We start from the raw sequence: 25,671 nt of genomic DNA, 5'->3' as shown, positions 1-25,671 counted from the left end.
CTTCAAGGTTCATTCATGATGTAGCATGTATCAGAATTTCCTTCCTTTTTAAGGATGAATAATGTTTTATTGTATGCATGTACCACATTTTGTTTATCCACTCATCCATAGATAGACATTGTGTTGCTTTTACTTTTGGCTGTTGTGAATAACGCTGCTGTGAACATAGGTGTATAAATATCTGTTCAAGTTCCTGCTTTCAGTTCTTTTGGATATATGCCCAGAAGTAGCATTTCTGGGTCATATGGTAATTGTACTTTTAATTTTTTAAGAAATCGCCATAGCAGGTGTATCATATTACATTCCCACCAACAGTGTGCAAGAGTTTTAATTTATCCATATCCTTGCCAATACTTATTTTCTGCTTTTTTTTTCCCCTTTTAATAGTCATCCTAATGGGTGTGAAGTGATATCTCATAGAGATTTTGATTTGCATTTCTCCTAATGATTAGTGATATTGAGCATCTTTTCATATGCTTATTGGCCATTTGTACATCCTCTTTGGAGAAATGCTATTCAAGTCCTTTGGCTATTTTTTAAAAATTGAATGGTTTGGCTTTTTTGTTGTAGTTGTTTATTTGTAGGAATTCTTTATATACCCTGGATCTCATTCCCTTAGATACATGATTTGCAAATATATTCGCTCATTCTATGGGTTGTCTTTTCACTCTATTGATAGTGTCCTTTCACACACAAAAGTTTTAAATTTTGATGAAGTTAAATATATCTATTTTTGTTTCTGTTGTTTCTTGTGTTTTTTGGTGTCACATCCTTGCCAAATCTAGTGTCATGAAACTTTTCCTCTATGTTTTCTTCTAAAGTTTTATAGTTTTGGCTTTTACATTTAGGTTTTTGATTCTTTTTGAGATAATTTTTATATATGACCTTACAGGAAAGACTAAGACTAAGATTTCATTTTTGCATGTGGATATCCAGTTTTCAGTTTGGTGGAGACTGCCCTTTTCCCATTGAATGGTCTTGACACACTTGTTGAAAATTATTTGACCATATTATGTGATGGTTTATTTCTGGGCCATCTATTCTATTTCTTTCATGTCTATATGTCTGCCTTTATGCCAGTACCACACTGTTTTGATTACTGTAGCTTTGTAGTAAGTTTGAAATCAGTATGTGTGAGCCTTCCAACTTTATTCTTTTTCAAGACTGTTTTGGCTATTCAGGGTCCCATGAGATTCCATATGAATTTTAGGATGTACTTGTCTATTTCCGCAAAAAAAAATCATTGCAGTTTTGATAGAGATTGCTTTGCATCTGTAGGTTACTTTTGGTTAGTATTGACATCGTAACAGTAGTGAGTTGTCCAATCTAAGAACAGGAGTTATCTTTCCACTTATTTGTGTCCTCTTAAATTTCCTTTAGCAACATTTTATAGTTTTCAGTGAATAAGTTTTCACTTCCTTGGTTAAGTTTATTCCTAGTATCTTATTATTTTTGTTCCTATTTTAAATGGAATTGTTTTCTTAATTTCCTTTTTGGATTATTCATTGTTATGGTATATAAATGCAACCGACTTTTATGTATTGCTTTTGCATCCTGCAACTTTGCTGAATTTATTTATTAGTTTTCACATTTTTGTGAAATCTTCAGAGTTTTTTCCCATATAATCTGGTTAGATGGGGGTTATTTTTGTTGTTGTTTGTTTTTTCTTTTGCTTTTTTGTTTTGTTTTGATTTTCCTTTTAGGGCTGCACCTGCAGTGTATGAAAGTTCCTGGGCTAGGGATTGAATCAGAGCTGCTGCTGCCAGCCTATACCATGACCACAGTAACACCAGATCCAAGCTGTGTCTGTGACCTACACTGCAGCTTGCGGCTATGCTAGATCCTTAACCCACTGAATGAGGCCAGGGATTGAACTTGTATCCTCATGGATACTAGCCAGATTCTTAACCCACTGAGCCACAACAGGAACCCTTGGTTAGATAGTTTTAAGAAACCGGAGTTCCCATTGTGGCTCAGCAGTAACAAACCCAATTAGTATCTATGAGGACTCGGGTTCGATCTCTAGCCTCGCTCAGTGGGTTAAGGATCCAGCATTGCCATGAGCTGTGGTGCAGGTTGCAGATGCAGCTTGGATCCCACATTGCTGAGGCTGCAGCTTAGGCCAGCAGCTGGAGCTCCAATCTGGCCCCTAGCCTGAGAACTTCCATATGCCACAAATGTGGCCGTAAAAAGCAAAAAAAGAAAGAAAGAAATGATTACTAGTGGGGGTTGAGTAAGACAGTTGCTGGTGTTCTGCTTGCTTCATGAACAAACACCAGGGTCCAAGAAGATTTTATATACTTGGTCCTCATGAAGTATATTTAACCTTCGAGACTTTTTGTGTGCTTAGCATGAGTTATAGAAGAAGGGTATATATTAATCCTTAAGAAAGCTTATGTGGCATTCCCATTGTGGCACAGTGGAAGTGAATCTGACTAGTATCCATGAGGATTCAGGTTCGATTCCTGGCCTTGCTCAGTGGGTCAGGGATCTGGTGTTGCTATGAACTGTGGTATAGGTCACAGATGAGGCTCGGATCCTGCTTTGCTGTGGCTATGGCGTAGGCTGGCAGCTGTAGCTCCAATTCGACACCTAGCCTGGGAACTTCCATATGCTGTGGTTGTGACCATAAACAGCAAATAAAAATTAAAATAAATCTTTTATTTCTAGAATAAGCATTGCTTTTAAGAAGAAATCATGGTCTCAGATAATTTTTTAAATTGAATGGACTTAAAAACCTAGAGCTAGTAGGCATGATTCATTGTGCTCTGTATTGAGAGGCTTGCTACCCAAATTTGTGTGTTCTTTGTAGAGCAGTAAACTATTTTCCTTTTCAGACATGAATGAACACAGCTCTAGAAGTCACAGTATCTTCCTGATTAATATTAAACAAGAGAATGTAGAGACTGAAAAAAAACTCAGTGGAAAGCTGTATCTGGTTGATTTGGCTGGGAGCGAAAAGGTAATTGGTTCTTTATTTGTATTATCCACAATTTCCCCCTGTTATTTGCTTCAGTGTGCAATGGTATAATTTTTATGTCTTTCTATTCCCTGGTTTTAAAGCGCTTTTACAGTTCCTGATGTTGTTCCAAGATGTTATTAAAATTAACCTTCATTTCCCTGTTCTTTCTTTTCTGGTCCTGAGGTCCCCTATTCACATCACAGGAGGTGCTTTGAATGGCAGCTCTGATTTCTTCCTCCTAAGCTCTGATGATGACAGTGGGCCAGTGTTGGTATGGACTTAGCCTGGCAAAGCAGCTGCACAAATGAGGGAGGGAGGTGAACTTTTCAGAGCAGGAAAGATCTCCGTGTTGTAACCAATTCATATGAACCAGAAAAGGGCTTTGCTGCTGGGGCAGGATGGCCCTGCCTCTGTAGATGTGTGGGCCGAATGGAAGATTTGGAACGTGGAGTTCATCCTGTGTGCCCTTCTTCTCTGCAGTAGGCATGAGCTGGTGGTGTCCTGCGAGGGTGACCTCATTCCCTTCAAGCTGTGGGGCCTGGAGCCCTTGTTTTAACCATGAGTCCTGACACTTCTCTGATCTTGCCAGAGGTTTCTTTGGGCATCTGTACCCTGTCCACGCTCTCCCAGGCACTGGCTGAGGCCATGCTCCAGACCAAATAGGCTTCCCAGAAACTCTCACCTGCCCCTCCTAGTCCCACTTCCACAGCCCCACCAGAGGATCCTACTGCCACACCCGGGCTGGAGACACTGCCTGCCTTGGGTGACATCACAGAGCAAGTCCCTGTGCACAATACCACGTGGCCTCCCTCACCGCTGACGTCGTGCTGTCCCCATCAGGGCTGGCCCTGAAGCTTGGTCAGTCTCCTGAACTGTGTAATTGATCCCCACTTATTGCTCCCACCACTGAGTTGCCAGACACCAAGATATGGCCACTAATATCCATGTAAGTACCAGCTACTTGGATTATCCTCCTGTCTGCATTCATACAACCTTGAGCAGAAGATCATCTGGACAGTCCCAGTTGGGAATCAAAAATTGTACTTGTCCAGGCTTATAACTTTATTTAAGCAGATGCCCACCAGAAGGGGAATGTAGGGCAGCATGGCTCACTTCTAGATTCACTGTTAGCATCCACTTGGCTGCTACCCCTGTCATGTGGGTCCAGACAAAACACTCAGTGACCCTTTCCCTCTTCCCAAGCTGGCCCCCTTTCCCTTTAGAGCACAGAGATGAGTACTTAGGGCCTAAATACTGCTGAAAAGTGCTGAATGCTGGCAGTTGAAAGCGGAGGCCTGCTCAGTGTCAGTGGTTATTGCTTATGATATTTATGAGGCATTTTAAAGCTGTGGTCCTGCACATCGTTTCTTATGCTCACATCTATTTTCCTTGCCCTAGATGTGTCTGTGTGAATGTGTCCGCGTGATCTGGTAGAACAGACCTCTGGGTCTTAGTCCTCATCTCTCCTAAATGGTGTTCTTCCCTTGGGCAGGTGACTTGATGTCCCTGGAACTCGAAATTTTCCTGTCTGTGAAAGGAAAGTGATGCACCTGTTTTGCATATTTCGTGGAGCTAAGATGCTCAAATATGAAAGCACCTTAAACAGCACTGAGTGAATAGACTGTTTCTGTTTGTGATACAGCAACTCTGTGATTTCTCCATCTGTGAGCAAGGGACTCACATACGATTTCCAGAGAGATGAGAATCTATCCTTTTTGGAAAAAGTCTACCCCTGGACATGCATTCATCTCTGTCACTGAGAATTTCTCCTCTATACATAATTGAAATCCATCTTTGTGCAGTTTAACATCATTTCCCCACTTTTCTTTCTTCAGAGAGCAGCTGCTCCCCCTGCGTCATTTTGCCCAGTCAGCAGAGCTATGAATCATGTTGAGTTCCCTTTTTTCTAGCATCTGTGGACTGCTGTCTACCTAGAGCAGATGCTGTAAATACGAAATTACCAGTAATAACACAACCAAGGAGGAACAGTGTGTGGTCCCTCTAACTGTGGAGGAAAAAAAGACTATTCCCTATGTAATATATACTTTCTTGACTTTCCATGTTGAGTATTTTTCCTTCTGGATGGTGGTTCCTTTTTTCCTTACTATGGGAGTATGTAGAGAAGGAACAGAGAGTCTGGATAATCATCCCAACCTCCTCTTGTCTTTTTCTTGAAGTGGGAGCTTGTGATTTATACTCTGCCCATTTATTGTGGCCAGAACAGCGTTTTCTCTTAACAGCCTGCATGGAGGCTGTGGTTCAGTCTTGTAGAACTCTAGCCTTTTTGTCATGACAGCACTTTGGGAGCCTGGTTTCCCTGGATGGATGTTCCCTGGAAAGCATCTGCAGCTCTAGCACTTGAAGCATTTCAGCCATTCCCCTAAAACCTAATTGAGAGGAAAATGACAACGAGAGAACAAATCCCCAGTCTCAGGCACAAGGGAAGGTTTTAGCACCATGATTCTTACTTCATTTTTCCTTGCATTCCAGGAGGATTCACGTCGGCCCCAACCTCCCTGCTTGCTGTCTTGTGAGTTGGAATTTCCTCCTCTGTGTTTTTGCTGTCCAGTGCAGCTCACTGTTTTCCTCTTCTCTCTGGTAGGTCAGCAAAACTGGTGCCGAGGGAGCTGTTCTCGACGAAGCGAAAAATATCAATAAGTCTTTGTCTGCTCTGGGAAACGTGATCTCTGCCTTGGCAGAAGGGACAGTAAGTGGTCCTATCCCCGTCTATTAAGTGATACTATGAGAAGTTGCCTTTTGGACCCATGTACTCTCTTTGCCATATACCCTAGAGATTCATTCTGTGTCTCTTTGAAAAGGGCCGGGGGTGTCCTGGTTATGGACACCCTGCTTGCTGGGAGATAAAGCCCATTCAGATCTTTGAATGGTGACGCTAATTTCATATGACCCAGGTCCTAGAATGGGCAAGATCCAAAGACCAGGAAACAGATTCTTATTTAGCATTTCTAGCCTACTTCTCATCACTAACTTGCTTGCCTCTGTATTTTCCTTTGAATGGGCTGTAATAGCCATTTTTTTTTTCCTAATTAGAAAACACACGTGCCATACCGGGACAGCAAAATGACTCGAATTCTTCAGGACTCTCTGGGAGGGAACTGTAGAACCACCATTGTGATTTGTTGTTCTCCCTCAGTCTTCAATGAAGCTGAAACCAAGTCAACACTAATGTTTGGACAAAGGTAGGTGTGGTCGCTCATGATCTATGCTCTGAGCTGAACCTTAGGTGTTAGGAGCCAGTGGTCAGAGAGGAAACAGGAGGAAGCAGCCTGTTAGTAAATTGCATTTATCAGGTGATCTGTAAACTAGAGGCATCATTTATTGCGGCCACAGGAACATTTTACAATCATGGGCAGGAGAAGTTCCTGTGTAGTGCAGTGGGATCCAGCATTGCCTCAGCTGTGGCACAGGTTGTAACTGTGGTGAAGGTTCCATTTCAGGCTGGGAAACTTCCACGTACTGCAGGTGTGACCAATAATAATAATAATAGTAATAATTGGCAGCAATATACCTATCAAAGGTATGATGCTAAAGAAACACTCAAGCTCATTATTAATGTGATTGTTGGTAATCAGTAGCGTGTTACTTTTTGTTCTTCATGGATTCAGTCTAACTTTCAGGTTCACAGGATTTCAAGTGTGTTCAACTCAAGCCTGGTTACTACCAGCTACGATTGGTAATACTATTACCACCAGTAACAACTTTAGTATTTGGGATCCATTGCAAATTTGCTGATAGAACAACTGAAACTTATGTGAATGAAGAGTAGTTGCATAAATATAAAAGGACGGGGGAAAGAAATCCTAATATTCACTCTGGTAGTAGGATATACAGCACATACGCTAAGGAACCATCATCTCGTCTTCCAAAATATCTGAAGATTTCCTAGATGTCTGGGAAGTATTACTAGGTAGGCAGCAGGGACAGTCAGTAATCCTACAACAACATTCACGGGTATGGGTTAGTTTATCCCTTCCTTTCATTTTTTTTAATTTGGCCACGCCCATGGCATGCAGAAGTCAGTGATCAAACCTTCATCAAACCTCAACTGCTGCAGTGACAATTCCAGACCTTAACCCACTGCACCACAAGGGAACTCCAAGGAAACTCCTTCCTTTCTTGCATAAGGCCTGACCTCCTTCATGCATGGTCCCTCAGGTTAAGGTGTTCAGCCCCATCCTCCCTGCATGGCTACCTCAGGTGCTAGAGTGCCTGGGTGCTGTGGATTGGGGCACTCTGAGCATGCTCAGTGCCAGTGGGCTCAGCACAGACCTGAGGTTGGGAGATGTGGATTCTACTGTCATCATTCCCTTCAAACCACCGTGTGATCTTTAGACAAGTTAGCAGTTCTCTGCGGGCTCCAGCTGCTTTGTGCCTTCCCTCTGCCTTCCTCCTGGGAGTATGTTGTGTGGTTATGCCTGAGAAATAGTGTAAGATGCCTAGAGAAAGGACAGATGGCAGTGGGCATTCTGGATGGGAGATTGTTATGGCTTGTTTAAACTGCATTAAATCCCAGTCATTTCCTGAACTCTCAGTAGAACATAGAATTACGTAGTCATGGCACCTGTGGGATGTCTAAATAAATAATAATTAAGCTGAATTGTTGTAGAACTAATATACCTTTTAAATTGGATTTGGGTCCTTTGCTTCCTCTCAAATCATTTCCTTCATCAGCCAAATGCCTAGTCAACAGATTGCAGTAGGATAACAGCTACTTTTCCTAAGGGTCTTGGGGTATCTATAAACTATTATCTGCTTGTGGGAAATATAGATTACCGTGATGATCATTCTGTCTGCCCCATCTCTCCTGGTTTCTTCAGCTTAAGCTTTAACAGTTTCCCTGAAGACTGTTTGAGGAAACCAACACTGAGTGCATTTTTAAAGGGAACATCTCTTTTTTAAAATGTCTCACCCACAAAGCGAAAATACTCTGAATCTCTGCAAGGCAGAGCCCTTCTGGGGCACGGGCTTTGGCTGAAGGGTGCTGCTGGTGGTGGTTTTAGGTATAAGTCTGAATGATTATGTTCTTCTGATCGCAGTGAGGCCATCAGAGCATCAGCATTATCACTAGCCCCACCCCACCCCCTGTTTTTAAAGGGCCATGTCCACAGCGTATGGAAGTTCCCAGGTTAGGGGTCGAATTGGAATTGCAGCTGCCACCTATACCACAGACACAGCAATGCAGGATCCAAGCCATGTCTATGGCCTACACCACAGCTCACGGCAACGTCAGATCCTTAATCCACTGAGCGAGGTCAGGGATTAAACCCTCATCCTCATGGTATTTAGTTGGATTTGTTACCCAACTATAACAGGAACTCTTCCAGCACTTTTTTTTTTTTTTTTAAGGAACTAGCACATGCTGGGCATATCAACATCTTCCTAGAAATTCTATCAGATAGGCATCTCTCCCCTTTGTACAGGGGATGAAATTGAGGCTTAGGCTCTCAGCCATTTGGTCCTGCTCCTAAGGCCACACAGCTAGTAAATAACTAAATTTGTGGGATGTTGTAGGATGGAGGCTGTGTCATTTCACCCACAGCCTCATCCATGCAGGCTGCTTGATCGGAAACTTTGATGACCACAGGCATCTGGGGTCAGTTTCTTGGGTCTGAAGCAGACTCTGCCCCAACCTGTTCTCTCTCTTGTTTCCTTCTCCAGAGCTTCAGTCTCTGCACCAGTAGGAAGACATAAAATAATGCCTACCTCTGATAATTGCTGGGAGGATTAAATGAGTTGCTTCAGTTTTTCCTTAGCACAAGGGCTGGCATGTAATGAGGTGTTCAGTGATTCCAAGTTTCCCCTTTCCTCCATCTTTCAGCAGACTTGAAAAAGTCATGGTCATGAATGCGACTTGACTGCAGGTGACATAATGGGCAGGAAACGGCTGTGATATAAGGATGAGGACTGAATGACGTAGGAGTAGAATTAAATTTCTGGAATGAATGATTAAAGAAATGCTGCTAATAATTTGGGATTCTAGGAAATAAATAGTATTTCAATTATGTTTTCCTATGAAATAGGACATTGGTCTACAATCTTTTATCAGAGTCATCTGGACACTGGGCTCCGTGAGGACAGGGACTAGTAGTTTATCACTGGCATCACTTGCCCCAACAAGCACCCAGAATGACAAGGACACAGTAGGTGACCTATAGATAAATGTTGTCAAATGAAGGAACAGATGAATCTAAGGATTATTATGTATTATATATTCCTTAGAACATTAGGGCGGGTGCTGAACTATGACACCGTGATGTTCAGAAGTTTGGTCGGGTTTAGGTCTGGTTAATTCTCCTGCCTATAATTAGAAATGCATGAGGTTTAGTTGCCTCCATCCTTGAGTTAATGGATTCTTCAAGGGCATCTAACTTCTCTGTGGGGCCAAGGTCTGCTTTATTGTTAAATACACACATTGAACCCAATTACACAGCAGACACAAGTCTGAACAGTGAATTAGACATGGTATCTGATAGCTAATGAGATTAAGCACTTTGAACTCAGAAAAGACTGCCAGGCACCTCCCAAATTCAGTGTAACGAGTGTTCATTACGTCCTGTTGCAGGGGTAGCCGAACCTAAGAGCAGCATGAAGTTCCTTAGTTCTTGCCACAAGGTTCTTTCAAGGACATGAAGCAAGTCCATATTTGTTGCTTGGTTCTACTGTAGTGATGTTCTGAATAAAACAATAGGAGGGCCTTTGAAGCAGTAGAAACATGACAGTGTACAGATGCCTGAGGGCAGCCTACCAAGTCAACACTCTTCAGGATTCTAGATTAGGTGCTAGAATTTACTTATTTTTATTTTTGTTTTTATTTATTTATTTTTGTCTTTTTGCCATTTCTTGGGCCGCTCCCACGGCACATGGAGGTTCCCAGGCTAGGGGTCGAATCGGAGCTGTAGCCGCCGGCCCACGCAGAGCCACAGCAATGCGGGATCTGAGCCGAATCTGCAACCTACACCACAGCTCACGGCAACGCCGGATCCCTAACCCACTGAGCAAGGCCAGGGATCGGACCCGCAACCTCATGGTTCCTAGCTGGATTTGTTAATCGCTGTGCCACGACGGGAACTCCATAGGTGCTAGAATTTAAAGGAAACATTTTACTATGTCTGTTTCTTGGTTTCATGATGGATTCTGGCTCCTCTGTTGGGTCAGGCCTGTCTCCTCTAGGCCCCTGAATGCCCAGCCATGTGCTCAGAAAGAAGGAGAGCCATTTTCATTTGGTCAAGGAGGCAACACTTGAGTTTCCAGGCAACAGAGAGTCAAAAAGCTGTGCTCTGTCAGGAAACTGAACACTTTCTGCTTTAAGGGATGGGAACTCAAATTAGAGCACTTTCATTGATTTTTCTTTTTCATCTGGCTTCCAGCATTTCATTTTTTAGTCTTTAATTACTCTTCCAAAGTACTTCTACAGCACAATTCGAGAAGGATACTTTTAAGTTTTAGAAGTGACTCAAATCACCCAATTATCTTGGAAGCCTATTTAACGTACCTTGATTTGGGGTGGTAATGAGGGAAAAGGGATCCCTGAGGGGGCAGACCAATCAGTTTAGAAAAAGACTGAATTAGCACATCATTGACACCAAGAGTTTTGATTGATCCAGCATGAATAATTCAAAGTTTTATTTGTATGTTAAATGAGAAAGGAGAAGTGACAGTTTAGGAAAAGTAATACTCTTTTTTTCTTTTCCTAATGTGCACTTTTTAAAAAAGTTGTGCCATGTCTCTCTCTCTTTTTTTTCTTTTTCTTTTTATGCCTGCGAGGTACCTGGACTAGGAGTCAAATTGGAGCTGCAGCTGGGTCCCATGCCACAGCCATGGCAATGCTGGATCCTTAACCCTTAATCCTTAATAAGGCCAGGGATTGAACCTGCGTCCTCAGAGACACTGTCAGGTTTTTAACCCACTGAGCCACAACAGAACTCCAAATCGTGCCATTTCATACTCAGTTTAACAGCAGCTGGATTAGGCAGAGCCTGAGTGGTGTGCATGCAAAATTCATGTCCCCAGAGCCTGAGACAAGTTCCTGCAAGACTAGAGCAAGCGCATGGCCTAGGGAGGCTACAGTTTTTTTTTTTTTTTGTCTTTTTTTTTTGCTGTTTCTTGGGCTGCTCCTGCGGCATATGGAGGTTCTCAGGCTAGGGGTCGAATCGGAGCTGCAGCCACCAGCCTACGCCAGAGCCACAGCAACGCAGGATCCGAGCCGCATCTGCAGCCTACACCACAGCTCACGGCAACGCCGGATCGTTAGCCCACTGAGCAAGGGCAGGGACCGAACCCGCAACCTCATGGTTCCTAGTCAGATTCGTTAACCACTGCGCCACGACGGGAACTCCAAGGCTACAGTTTTGACATAAAATGGAGAAAGACTCAAATCATCCTTTGTTGGAGGGATGGTGGCGAAAACACCAATAGGGTTAATTTTTTTCTTGGAGGAAGAGATGCTGTGGATGACAGTTTAACCAGATGCCAAATCCTCATCGCAGTAGATCATTTAATGTTTCTCCAGAGACTAGAGCTTTTCAGAAGACAAAATTTAAAGCTTCTCATTCCTCTCTCCCTTTATCTTCCACTCACGAGCAGGGAAATGGCCTTACTGGGAAGTGGGAAGGTGCTTTGTGGCAGTCATGTTTCTAGGAGAAGTTTAGGTGTGTTATATGGGAACAAGGACCTGGAGCAGATGAGAATATGTGATGGTTTTATGTGCTAACTTGGTTAGGCTGTAGTAGCCAAGAATTTAATCAAACACTAATCTAGGTGTTGCTATGAAAGTATTTTGTAGATGGGGTTAATGTCTACCATCAGTTGGCTTTAAGTAAAATATATTACCCTCCATAATATGGGTGGGCCTCCTCTAATCAAATGAAGGCCTTAAGAGCAAACACTGAAGTTTTCTGGAGAAGAAGAAATTCTGCCTCAAGACAGCAACATCGATTTCCGTGTGAGTTTCTAGCAAGCCAATTCCGGTAGGTAGGTAGGTAGGTAGGTAGGTAGGTAGATAGATAGATAGATAGATAGATAGATAGATAGATAGATAGATAAAAGGTATATCTATCTATACATCTACCTATCTTCTATCATCTATGTACCATCATCTATCCTCTTGGTTCTGTTTCTCTGGAGAACCCTGATTCATAGAGAAGAATGCTGAACCACCCTGTTCCACCAAATGGGAGATCTCAGTTTCTTTATCTCTCTAACACATACACCATTCACAGCGGGGCATCACACATTACGGATTTATTCCATGCACTGAAGGTGTGGGCTTGTTTAGAGCTCCTTGTTCAAATGCTAGTACTCTCTTGGAGAGGGAAAGAAGATGCTGAAAACAAGAGGTAGGAAGATACCAAGAACAAAAATCTTTCTGGCTGTTCCAGGGGAGGCCACAGTAATTTGAAGAAGCCCCAGCAGTATGTTGTTTCTATATTGTTTGGAACAGATGTTTGCCTGGAAGTATGAGTGTGGGCAATTACTGGGGAAATAGGTAGGGTGGGATTTATCAGGATGCAGAGTGATGTGAACCAGTGGTTCTAGGACTTCTGTTCAACAAGGGTTGGGTCAATTGCCAAATTATAGAGTGTTATCACATATGGGGACTTAAGGAAAGTGGTAGAATGGACACGATTGAGAAGACTGAGCTGAGAAGTCTGGGAAGCCTGGGCATTTGTTTCTGAGCAAATTCAGTGACAGAGGAACTGGAGAGGCCATAACAGAGCACGTGAGGGCGGGGAGGCAGAGTCTTCCTCCTTCCATCTTTCAGTGAACTATATTGATAGACTCCTTTTTTGAACTTAACTGTCTTTGTGTGGGGATCTATGTGTAAGAGGTCCTGTGGCCTCTGCTCTCTGTCTGCTGGGCTTGATCTACCTTCTCCAAAGGTGGTTAACATTCATTAGCATTGAGGTCTTTTGAAAACTAGGTCCTAGTTCCCTTCTCATGGGGAGAAGACATGTATTTGGTGCAAGCCTAGATCATATATTATTTAAGTGGTGCTTAACTCTCTAAAGCAAGCTGAAACAAAGAAAAACTGCAAAACACATACCCTGGTCATTGTACCTTCAAGATTTGACTCATCTGTGCTAAGTAGGTCTTGCTGTTAAGTGGTAATATTAATTAAGGTTCTTCCCTTAACTACCTTTTGGTTAGGATTTTTCTCAGTGTGTGCTATGGTTATAGCTGGTGGAACAGCTATAGGGGCTCTGGCAACCTACACCACAGCTCATGGCAACACCAGATCCCCAACCCCCTGAGCAAGACCAGGGATCAAACCCGCCTCCTCATGGATACTAGTTGGATTCATTTCTGCTGCCCCACAATGGAACTCCCTGTCTGCTTTTTTCTTATTGATATATAGGGGTTATTCTGAGTAAATCCTTTGTCAGATGCATGGATTGTTTATATCTTCTCCCACTTTGTAGCTTATGTTTTAACTCTTTTAATGGTAACTTTTAATAAAGAGGGGTTTTTAATTTTAATGAAATCAAATTGATCTGTTATTTCCGTTCTATTTAGGGAACATTTAATCTTTCCCTATCCCGAAGTCTTGAAGGTGTTCTCCTGTTTTCTTCTAGAGGCTTTGTTTTAACTTTCACATTTATGCATATGATTCATCTGTAATAGAATTTTTAATGTTATTAGGAGAGTTGATAAAGCTCATGATCGGCCTCCCCAACCCCCAGCACCACATAATTTGAAAGGACCATCCTTTCTCATAGTGCTGTATGGCCACCTTCGTTGTAAACCAAATGGCTGTATAGCTAAGTGCCTATGAGTGTCTTGTTCTGGAGAAGCTATTCTGTTTCTATTCTAAAGTGGCTGGACTATTTAATCAGTTTTAATCACTGTGGCTCTATAATAAGTGTTGATATTGCATCCTCTAGCTTTGTCTTTCAAAATGGTGCTTGCTATTCTTGGCCTTTTAAATTTCTTTTATATATCTTAGAATCAGGTTGTCAATTTTTTATATTTATTTTTTAATTATAGTTGATTTTCAGTGTTGTGCCAATTTCTGCTGTACAGAAAAGTGTACATTTGGGTGAATGTATATGCACACCTTTTTCTTATATTATCTTCTATCATGGTCTATTCCAAGAGACTGGATATAGTTCCCTGTGCTGTACAGTAGAACCTCATTGCTTATCTGTTATAAATGTAATAGTTTTTACCTACTAACCCCAAACTCCCAGTCAATTCCACTTCCTCCCCATAGAGAACAAGTCTGTTTTGTATGTCTGTGAGTCTGTTTCTGTTTTATAGATAGGATCATTTATGCCATATTTTAGATTCCACATGTAAGTGATATCATATATTTGTCTTTCTCACTTACTTCACTTAGTATGAGAATCTGTAGTTGCATCCATGTGGCTTCAGATGGCATTATTTCATTCTTTTTTATGGCTGAGTACTAGTTGTCAGTTTCTATATACACATGCAAACCTCCTGGGGTTTTATTTCAGATTATTTTAAATCAGTAGAATACTTTTGGGGAGAATTACTCTCTCTCCCAATCAGTGTTAGCTGCTTTCTTCTATTCTGCCTTTAGTAGATGGAGAGGCATGATGCTCTTCCTCATGTGGCACTGAATGAAGTCCATCGAGAGCAATGGTACAAGACATGGTTTCCTACCATTGTTCTCAGTTCCAGATAGGAGTTGGGTTGTATATCTTCCATCTGCTTCTCTGGATTGTTTTTGTACCATCTCTGCTCTGCTCTGTGTCCTGGGACGGTGACCAGTTTGGACAACTACGATGGGTTCCCTTGCCTCAGGCTTCCGGTTAGGATCCACCGATTAGGAAGGAACATGGGCAGAAAGTCAGAAGGACAGAAGAGAGTGAAGTCAGGGTATTACTTTCGTGACTCCTTCCCTGCAGGATCACTTTAGGTTGGTTGTGTTCCTAGATTAAAGGTGGTTACAGCTTCCATTGGGCAGCACCATCTTTTTTTTTTAAGGACTTTAAATTGTATTTATTTATTTTTATTTGAAGTTGATATACAATATTGCACAAGTTATAGGCATACAGTACAGTGATTCGTAATTTTTAAAGGACATATTCCGTGTATAGTTATTGTTATAAAATATTAACTCTATTCCTGTGCTGTACAATACCCTTGTAGCTTATTTATTTTATGCATAGTAGTTTGTATGCAAATTACTTCCCTTACCTACAGCTTGCTCCTCCCCTCTCTCCTCTCCCCACTGATAACCACTGGTTTGTTCTCTAGATCTGAGTTTGGTCAGCCTTCTTATCACTCCCTTCCTCTAGGCCCCCTTCAACCTAAGTGTGATAATGGCTCCCCCATCACTAATGTGGGGTACACATTATCCCTTGTTATTTCCCATCACCTCTTCCAACCTTTGTTAAAGTCTTCTCAATTTGAGTAGATGATTTTCGGCCAGGACTCTGATTACAATAGAAGTGGGAGGAAAAGAATTTTCTCAACAACTTAAAAGGACTTGGAGAATGAGGAGCAGTTATACCAGTGACAGCCTTGTTGGGTCTGCTCATCGCATAAATCCTGTAGGCCTCCCTTTCTGGTATCATTGGAAATCATCAAGACATTCTTTATGATGAAAAAGAAGATTAGTAGCCTCAGCGTATACCCTTAAATGTCCACAAGCATTTTAGCCGTAGGTTATTTTTCACTTCCTGATTTAACTAAGTTGTTAATGGAATGCTGCTGGATTTGTGCTGGTATCTGAGAAATGCTCATGACACGCCTGAGGATGTCAGAAGGTGAGGTGAGAGTGTCATACTGGCATAGTCTTTAAAGTAGCAATAAAATTGCTGCCATTTGAAAAATGAGAGTTGAAGCACTTCTGGGGACAGCAGCCTTAAGCTACAGTAAGCAAGGGAGAATTATACTAATTCTTAAGTGGAGTCTTACATTGAAATCGTTTAACTCCCCTTTTGACAGTTTGGTTATTTAGTTGTCTGCTTTAGGAATTAATTTTTCGAATGACATCTGCAGCACTGGTGAGGACTGCTGAATTTCTTTCACTGAAATAGAAGTCATGTCCAAAATGTCATTTCATGACAACAGTAATTAACCTGAATCACACATCAGATAGTGCTGGCAAATATGACAGGACAGAACTGGTGGGAGTTTAAAATGAAAAAGTCAGTAGCAAATAAATCAGGATATCACATCTTTTTAAATGAAGGTTTTACTTCTTAATAAGTTCAGAGTACAAGGAATTCTGCCATCTTCAATTTACTTTTTAATTGGACAAGTCTGCTTGCATGTGTTCATTTCTGTGCATAAGTAGGTGTCTCAATGTATTTTGCTTTTAGTGCTGACTGGAGCCACCACTGGCTTAGCTCTCACCTCTTGCTCCCTCGAGGTACTGTCCAAACATCCCTCGTGGCATCACACTTCCCCCAGGCCATTGCCCTAAGAGGTCACTCCAGCTCTTACGCCACAAGTGGGAAAATGGTAGCCATTAGTCATGTTTGTTTGTCCCACACATCATTTTTTTTTTTTTGTCTTTCTGTCTTTTTAGGGCCGCTCCCACTGGCATATGGAGGTTCCCAGCCTAGAAGTCCCATCAGAGCTGTAGCTGCCAGCCTACACCATAGCCACAGAAACATGGGATCCTTAACCCCTGAGCGAGGCTAGGGCTCAAAGCTGCATCCTCATGGATGCCAGTCAGGTTCGTTAATCGCTGAGCCACGACAGGAACTCCCCCCACACATCATTTTGAAAAATTGTTTTAAACTGGGAGATACAAATGCAAATCTCAGTTTCTGACTTTTCTTGAAAAATGGGGTGATCTGAGAACAGGCCCTCTTCTCCTGCTTGGTGACAGTTGTGTGGGTGGGTAGGGGTGTGCTCAGCAAGGAGCAATGGTTTAACCTAGCCAGCCTGAGTGGATTGTGACCCATGTGTCCTGTGATGCATGTGTTGATTATTCTAGGTACCAAATGGAAGGAAGAGAAACAATTGATTTAGGCTGTGTGTTTATTGGTACGAGAAAACCATAAGCGCTAAGGCCAGAGACCTTGTCTCATTTGTCTGGTGTATCCCCAGTGTTTCATTGATGTGACTTGAATTGAAAGGAAACTCCTTGGGCAGATGAATCTGGCAGGGGTATGCAAAATGCTTAAAGGGGGATGCTGCATGTTTGAAAAAGGCTGTCACCATAAATTAGTGCTGAGAACATAGACTAAGGTGGTAGCTAAGGGGATAGAGATGGTGATGGGGAAGAGAGAAAGAATGACCCCAGGAGACAAGTTGAATGAAAATACATTGGATTTAGGGACTGGCAGGAGGTAAAGGACAAAAACAAGGACAAGGTGAGTTTGGAACCTTCTGAGTAATGGTGCCATTATAATAGAAGTGGAGGGTAGTAGGTAAAAGTGCAGGATCCCTCCTGCTCCCCAAGTCCTAGTTTTCTGGCATAAAAAGAAATAGAGTCTGAATTATATTCCTGATTGGATAAATGTTAGTAGCTATGCTCAGAATTTTTCCCATATGTTTTCACCCAGGGCTAAGACCATCAAAAATACAGTTTCTGTGAACCTGGAACTGACAGCAGAAGAATGGAAGAAGAAATACGAAAAAGAGAAAGAGAAAAACAAGACTTTGAAGAATGTTATCCAGCATCTGGAGATGGAGCTGAACAGATGGAGAAATGGTAAGGAAGAACAAGAGGATGACAGGCATGGGTGTGTACTTTGTTTTTGCTATGACAGTTGGCATCCTGGGACATTTGGGAAAGAGAGTGTGATGGCGGAGCTTGGTTCTGCCTTGCAGATGTTTTCTTATCCCTGAGGTTGACATAGATTCTTCGTGTGGGCAAGTGACTGTTTGCCAGGTTGTCTTAATCTATTTCCAATGAGATGCACCTCTTGCCACCCCTGGAATTAACCTCTGGTAGCCACATTTGAGGTTTAGAGGGCAGAGCCTGAGACTTTGGTGCTCTGATTGCTTTTGATTAAATGAAAAATGTCATTCTCTCCTATGCGAGTTTTATAATTGATTTGGGGTTAAAAGTCACCTCCGGCCAATATTTGCATTTTCTTGCCCAACGCATCTTCATGCTCTGCTTCTTCAGAGCCAGAAATAGAAGATTCCTGAAGAAGTTCTGTCCTAAAATGGAGTCTTAAAGGCTTGTTTCATGACTCGTTTCTCTTCTTCCCTAAAATATTCTCTTTGGTTTGTTCTACTTGAGGAAAATATCTCAGAGAGCTGACATGCAGTGGTGGGTGGGTTGTGGGTGAGGTGTTGAAGAGGGGTTTCCTGATCCAAGCGCAGACAGATTATTTCAGTGGCTTTCACTTTGTGATAGAGGCTAGAGAGTGGAAGTCCATTTTTTGTTTTTTGTTTTTTTTTTTCTTTTTTAAACTAAAACAAGGCAGGCTGATGTATAGGGGGATAGTGGATAGTTGGAGGTCACTCTTCAGATCCTCTGCTGCTGGGTTTGGTATTTATTTCAGGTGCTGTGTCAGATCTCAGTCTTGGGTAAGTGTAGGAGCCTGGGGGCTGCTGTGCAGGATGGGGAGGTAAACCACCTGCTCACGATTGCAGATTTAGCAGCAGACCATCTTGTGATTATGTTTGCCACTGTTTTTGCTAGCAAGGGTGGGGTAGCAATGAACTACTATTCAATTGAAAAACAATTACATGGCAAAGGGGATTCAAGAAAGGTTCAAGAATTGGCCTGGTAGCCTAAATAATGTGATTCTCTTGGGGACATTTTCTAGCTGCACACATGTTTTGAAAGCTTCTAGAATAATTGAATAATTCAGCACCTGTGGCTGGTGGATGATTCCTTGCCATTTGGCTGGAGTAGGAGAGTAGAGAGGGGTGCTGGGCCAGGCAGGAAGTGGCCGTGTGAAATTTTGTTCTATTTATGGGATCCTCTTGGGTCACTTCTCTCCTGGGCAACTGGAACATTCTGTAAAACCTTTTGGTAAAGGGAGGGGGGACTGGCCCCAGAAACACTGCAGTGTGGGCAACTCGCCTTGTTTTTTCTCTTTTCTTTCCTGTCCCTTGCCAAGCTTCCATCCTCCAGTTCTCCAGCCCTCTGTCAACTGTTCTCCAGGGTGTACCCACTGCTCTGTTCGCCTCCATGCTCATGCCTCACATCTCTTTGGGGCACTCTCCCCTGATCTCAGATTGTCTGCTTGACATCATCTTAATTCTTTGTCCCACTTCATCCACCTTGTAGATCTCAGAAATGTACTGTTTTCCATGCCCTGTAGGGTGAGGTCCTACCTAAGCCCTTAACTTACATAATTGGGGAAAACTAATCTATGGTTTCTGGCATGACTTTCATAAATGTATGTTAAGTAAAGGTGTGTTTAAGGCAGTGTTAGAGATCCAGGGGTGAGCTGTCAGACATGGTCTCTGCCCTCACAGAGCTTGTAGGCTGATGGGGAAGGTGGGCTCCAGCCATGACCAGTAAACATGTGATGCTAGTCTGTGCCGCATACCAAGATGGGAAAGTATAAGGTTCTGAGAGAGCCCTGAGCTTGACTCAGAAGTCTGTGAGGGTTTCTCCCAGTAAGAGACGTAGGGAGTAAAATCTGAGAGAAACAGAGCAGTTAGCTGAGTAAAATAGGTGATGAGGGTGGAAGTGGGGGTGGAATGGGAGGGCATGTTTATAATGGCCCTGAGGGGCAGGAGTTTGAAGGCCAGTGTGGAGAGCTGGGGTTGGGGGAGCACCAGCCTGAGATGGGCAAGACGGGTAGGCTGGCCCATGCAGGGCTATGTAGTCCTCATTCAGGATTTTGATCACTATCTTGGAATCAGTGAGAAGCCATTCAGGGATATTAAGCTGCAGATCATATACTAAAACTTGCATTTTTGAAGGTCTTGTTTGTATTGGAGAATGGACTAGAGGGCGTGGAGAAAGGCTGGGACCCTCCGAGGATGAGATGACAGTTGTTGAATTGAGAGATAAAGCAGTGGAAAGGAGAGCAAGAATGAGGGACCAGAGAGATATTTAGGAGGTGAAATCAGGGCTTGGTGAGGAGCTGGCTGTAGGGAGAGCGAGTGTCAATTTGCCAAGTTGAATGGAGAGCAGAGCAGTTCACTGAAACAGGAAACACTAGAAGAACTGGACTGGAGACCTGGGAGATGAGGAGGGGAGTTTGAGGTGCTTGTGGTATATCCGGGTGAAAATGCCAAATAAGAAGGTAGGTCTGAGTGTCTTGCAGCTCAGAGGAGCTGCCTGAGCTGCAGCAGGAAACGTGAGAGTCATGGATCTTAGGAGGTAATCAAAGGCATAGGTTCTGTGGAAGAGAGAATAGGGAGGAGAAGAGGGAGGGAGTCCTGAGAGACACCCCCCCATAACCCCACACACACCATCCCCATATAATCACTGAGTGATTAGAAGGGAGAACTCCTAAGCTCTCCTTCCTGAAAGCGAACATTTACGTTTTAAAGATTTTTTTTTTTTCCTTCTGGAAGCGCAAGTTTTCCAGATGCAGCTCGGATCCCGCATGTCTGTGGCTGTGTAGAGAATCTTCTCTAGTGGTATACAGATTTCAGGCAGGAAGTGAGGCAAGTGGAGGCCCTGTGGAGTGGTCCTTTGACCAGGTGTGAGTGAAGGACTATTTCAAGGATTAACTGCACATCCACCTCCCCCAACCCACCCCTCACATGTTTTCTGTCCTGTTCCTAGGCTGGGCAGGGTTTTTTGTTTTGTTTTGTTTTGCTTTTTTGGGCTGCACCCATGGCATATAGAAGTTCCCAGGCTAGGGGCTGAATCGGAGCTGCAACTGCCAGCCTAAAGCGCAGCCACAGCCATGCAGCATCCGAGCTGCGTCTGCAACCTACATCACAGCTCCAGGCAACACCGGATCCTTAACCTACCAAGTGAGGCCAAGGATTGAACTTGTATACTCATGGATACGAGTTGGATTCATTTCTGCTACACCAGAATGGGAACTCCTAGGCTGGGTGTTTAATCCTCTAGCATCCCTGGGGGGCAGAATAGACTTGCTTAAGGTGGCTCTGTAGGGCCCTTGATTCCTAAGTTCATTCCCTTTCTGTTCTGGCTGCAACCTGCATGCAGCCCTAGTGGTTTGTGCTTAGGCAGACGAGTGTGAAAGAAAGGGGCTGGAATTCCTTTCCCAGTGACCTGAGCATCCTGGTTCTTCACAGTCCTGAGAGCACGGCTGGGCTGTCTCAACTAGAGAGCAGGGATTTTGAAAGGTGGATTAAAGAAAAGAGGCAGTGTCCTCCACTAAGAGCCAAGTGGCAGGATATTTCCAGATTTCTTTTGAAATTTGACACTCACATTGGTTCTAAACTTGTGAGAGGCAGGCTCTGAGCCCACCTCAGTGACACCTGCATGTGGCTATTTCCATGTTGCCATCAGATCACAATAAAGAAGCATTGTCAGCTGTGTGCCCTCTCCTGTGGGAAAGAGATCTCCCTTGCATGGTGTTTATCATTTAAAACTTTGGCCACTCCACTCCAGCTGTGGGAGAGCAGGAGAGGAGGAGTGTAGCAAAGAAAAGCATGACTCTGTGTGCACGCTTGTGCCTTTTCCTGTTTGCTGTTATCCAGAATGAGGTAGGAATATGGAGGAGGAGGAAAGGTAAAATAATATGCTGTCTCATCAGCTAATCAGGTCCAGGCAGATACTGTAAGTAAGTGAAGGGAGGTACACCTGATATATTTCACCACAGGAGAGAGCGTTCCCTGCTCAAAGTCGTTCAAAAGCTGTGAAATACTATCCTATTACATGCTTGTAGGCTGGTCCCCACTCCCCAGACCTGTCCTCGTAGCTTAATGGGCTACTTCAGAATGCAAGCCTGGCCGTTTTCTCCTCTGGGTGTAGTAGATTCTCACTGATTCTCAGGATATGGCCTGTGACTCGTCACGCACATAATGCACCGAGCCTTAATTCATTCCTGCCACAACCATGCAGGTATGTGCATGGGGCTTTCGGGGTGGGGTGAGGGGCATGCTTTGTTTTTATAAAGCAAGAGTGAGGAGAACTAACCACTCTCCTGGCTTCATTCCCCACTGAGCCAGTGTGGGTCCTGCCGGCTTAAACAAAAAGAGAAAACAGGGAACAATATTCATTATCTTGAAATAACCTATAATGGAAAAGAATCTGAAAGAGTATATATGTATAACTGAATCACTTTACTGTACACCTGAAACTAACACAACATTGTAAATCAGCTATCCTTTGGTTAAACAAAAAAATCCTGGGGAGTTTCCATTGTGGCTCAGTAGTAACAAACCCAACCAGTATCCATGAGGATGCTGGTTTGATCCCTGGCCTCGCACAGTGGGTTAAGGATCAGGCTTTGCCCTGAGCTGTGGTGTAGGTTGCAGATGAAGCTCAGATCCTGTTGTGGCTCTGGCATAGGTCAGCAGCTGTAGTTCCGATTTGATCCTTAGCCTGGGAACTTCCATATGCGGCACCAGTGGCCCTAAAAAAAAAAAAAAAAAAGCCTGTGAATGACTCGCAGAACGGAAAGAACAGCCGAGGAATCGGGTTTATAAGGGGCCACACCTGGAGTGAATCCCCTCTGAATGTCTTTTTATCCTTGCCTTGTATGCTGGAGACCCAGCAGCCCTGGAAAGATGGGGGTATTGCAAGGGGTGTGTGTTTGTCTGGGGAAGGACAGGGCCCCCTGATGTGTTGTCTGACCAAGACTGCACGCACCAGAAGGGTTAATTCCTCCCGCAACAGTGCTGTTGTGAGAACAGGTGTTGAGTGGCTGAAAAAACAACACAATTCCACACAATCTACTAGTGACATCTTGTGGGCTGAAATCAACGGGCAGTGTTTCTTTGAATCTGGAGGCTCTTGTTGGCAACTTTAGCCTCATGGAAATTTGTTCATCCTACTTGTTTTAGGACAGACAGAGGGAGTGGGCACTTGTCAGAAATAGGGTCTTTTTTTTTTTTTTTTTTTTAAGCTCTGTTACTGGTTGATCATATGTATGGAAGGGGCTCGAACCATCCTATAAATGGGGATAGAATTTGAATTCAGAGTGAATTACAGCTGCCCCCTCCCCAACCCCAATCCCTCAAGAAAAATCTTGACAGAAGGATGGAGAAGGAGGGCTGAAGGCCCTGGGGCATGGTACTTAGAGGGGGCTTGAGTCCAGAGCTCCCAGTTGCTGCCAGGTCAGTCTTTACACATGCCTTCTTCTACTTCTTTGAATTTTGTCCTTAAAAAAAAAATAACTTTTTACAAGGACTTAAGTCAGAGAAAGAGGCCCTGAAAATCCAGGTGTCAGAACTATAGGGAAATGACCTGGTATGAAATATTGCATATCTGCAGCATCTCTTGCATAATTAAATATAATACTAACAGTGGATGAAGATTTACCCCATTTGTAGAAGTTATGCAAAGAAATTATTTCATCCCAGGCTGAGGAGGTGTGGAAGAATCAGCAATCTCTAGAGCAGATTGGTTCTCCAAATTTAAAACCCACCCAGCCAGCAGGCTTGGTTTGCTTGACTAGCTAAATCTGATCCTGGGCTCTGAGGAACTGCATGGCCTCCGTAGGTGGAACACAGTTTTCTCTTTGGGCATTAAATGTGTAGAAGAGGCTGGCCCCCCTCTTGGATTCATGATTACAGTAGAAGTTGGCATTTCATTGGGAGATCTATCTAATTTGTTAAACCCTTCCTTCTTTTGAGAGCACAACCGAACACTAATAGAAATACTGACTACTAGGAGAATACTGTGGCCAGGAGACCAAAAAGAGGATGCAGAGTCCAGGTGACCAGTTTTTTAGAAAATTACTGTACAAGGGTCTAGACAATGTCTTAAGCTTCTCACAGTATTTTTTTTTTGTCTTTTGTCTTTTTTGTTGTTGTTGTTGTTGCTATTTCTTGGGCCGCTCCCGCGGCATATGGAGGTTCCCAGGCTAGGGGTCTAATCGGAGCTGTAGCCACTGGCCTACGCCAGAGCCACAGCAACACGGGATCCGAGCCTCGTCTGCAACCTACACCACAGCTCACGGCAACGCCGGATCGTTAACCCACCGAGCAAGGGCAGGGACCGAACCCGCAACCTCATGGTTCCTAGTCGGATTCGTTAACCACTGCGCCACGACGGGAACTCCCTCTCACAGTATTTTGAGGAACTAGGGTAAAACATGCTATTTGCATGCAAAATGATCCCATAAAGGAATGATTTTTTTAAAAAAAACTTCCCATTTATATCCTGACATCGTGTATCCAGCAGCTCCACCGATCTGGCAACTTAAGATTTCCTTTTAGTTTCTTTGCTATAGAAATACCTACCATTAGGTCTGCCATTGGGCCTGTTTAATTGGTATTAGAAGAAAGCACCTCCTTTGCCAGATCTGATCGGGTTTCTGGCAGAAGCTGTGAGTGACCAGCCAATCTTTGCCCTGGGGTTGCAGAGAGAAGGCAATTACCTTTCTCTATTCCCCAGAGGCTTTAGAGACTCAACTTATGAAAAGGATAACTAGCTTGTTGCTACTTCATGTGTGAAATTTTAATGAATTACTGGCAGTCTAATGGTTTTCTTTCTAGCTCTTTTTTTTTTCTTTTTTAAAAAACCCCAAAATGTAAAAAGCCTGTTTTAGAATTTTTAACTAATAGCCCTAACAAGAATTTTTGATTAGTCTGTCATTCTTGTTTATTGCAATTGATGGATTTCCACTTTTTGTGGAAACGTTATTTATGCCCTCTAGGGGTTTTCATTTTATAATTAAAATGCTCTGCAAACCTTGTAGGTATGCTCCAAGCCAATGCTCCTGTGTACACACAAATCTTTTCAGTCCTTAAAGGTAATTATATCTGACAATAGGAAATGCCAGAATGCTTATTTAAAGAAGGGAAATGTTTCTTGGGGGGGGTTCATTTTAGAATATCAAATGCTTTATAATATTATAAGGTCTTTCCCTGTGGACTGCAGGGGTAAATGAAGAGAAATTTGCTTTTTGTGCAAAGGAGAAGACAAATAAAAATAGATGCCAATCTTTGTTTGTGGTCTTTTTCTTGTTCTCCCACCACCAGAATTTAGGGCATTATTTCTCCAGGGTTTATTTGCTGCCGTCTTCCGTGTTATGATCCGTTATTCCGTAATCACCTCGCGGGGGCTTCTCGGGAGACCCGGTCCACTGCAGTGCAGGGAATATTCTCCATTAACACCGTGAGATTGCCATGGAGACAGATTGCCTAGTGTCGGGTCCTGCCTAGTGTTGGGAATTTACAATCCCCAGACGTGTTTGTGAGCTGGACAGCGTAGTTACCAGGGACGCTTCTGGAAGTCATTTTCTCCGTCCTTTGAAGGACGGCAGTGTTTGAGAAAACTGGCTCTTGGTTCCTCTCCGGGCAGGAGCTGGGCTCTCTCCCAGACGCCTGCTGCTTTTGTTCCTGCATGTTGCTGCTTTGTTCTTCTCGGCCTGAGCGGCTGCTGCAAAAAATAATCCCGACTGCCTGACCTTTAGAATAAAAACTGGGAAGGGCTCGCTGTTTAGAAGTAGCTTTATGGGAGATGTGCTAATGCTTTGATCCAGAGAATTGCTCAAGGGAAACCGGAAAGTCTGCTCTAGGTTTCAGATATTGTTTTCACAATAGTAAGAATAAAGCCCAAAGGCACTTACATAGCTATACAGTGTTTTACTTTGGGACCTGAGCCCTAACCACCGCCAAAGGTATTGTGAAGACCCCAGAAACAACTAGTCTCAGGATAAGTAAAAAAAATAATAATAATTGCTCTGCAAAACCTAAAG

General features: G+C 43.2%; 1 protein-coding gene across 1 annotated transcript in view; it reads left to right on the top strand.

The window, feature by feature from the left end:
- Window positions 1-25,671, top strand: part of KIF5C (kinesin family member 5C) — a 166,169-nt gene that overhangs the window by 79,416 nt on the left and 61,082 nt on the right. Inside the window, exons 8-11 of the mRNA XM_047771966.1 lie at window positions 2,838-2,962; window positions 5,565-5,669; window positions 6,014-6,162; window positions 17,470-17,618. Coding sequence (XP_047627922.1) covers window positions 2,838-2,962; window positions 5,565-5,669; window positions 6,014-6,162; window positions 17,470-17,618 — 528 coding nt within the window. The remainder of the gene's footprint in view (window positions 1-2,837; window positions 2,963-5,564; window positions 5,670-6,013; window positions 6,163-17,469; window positions 17,619-25,671) is intronic.

This window comes from Phacochoerus africanus, chromosome 3 (genome assembly GCF_016906955.1).
Source record: "Phacochoerus africanus isolate WHEZ1 chromosome 3, ROS_Pafr_v1, whole genome shotgun sequence".
NCBI lineage: Eukaryota > Metazoa > Chordata > Mammalia > Artiodactyla > Suidae > Phacochoerus > Phacochoerus africanus.
The sequence above is the reverse complement of the archived record's forward strand: the minus strand, read 5'-3'. Positions and strand labels throughout refer to the sequence as shown.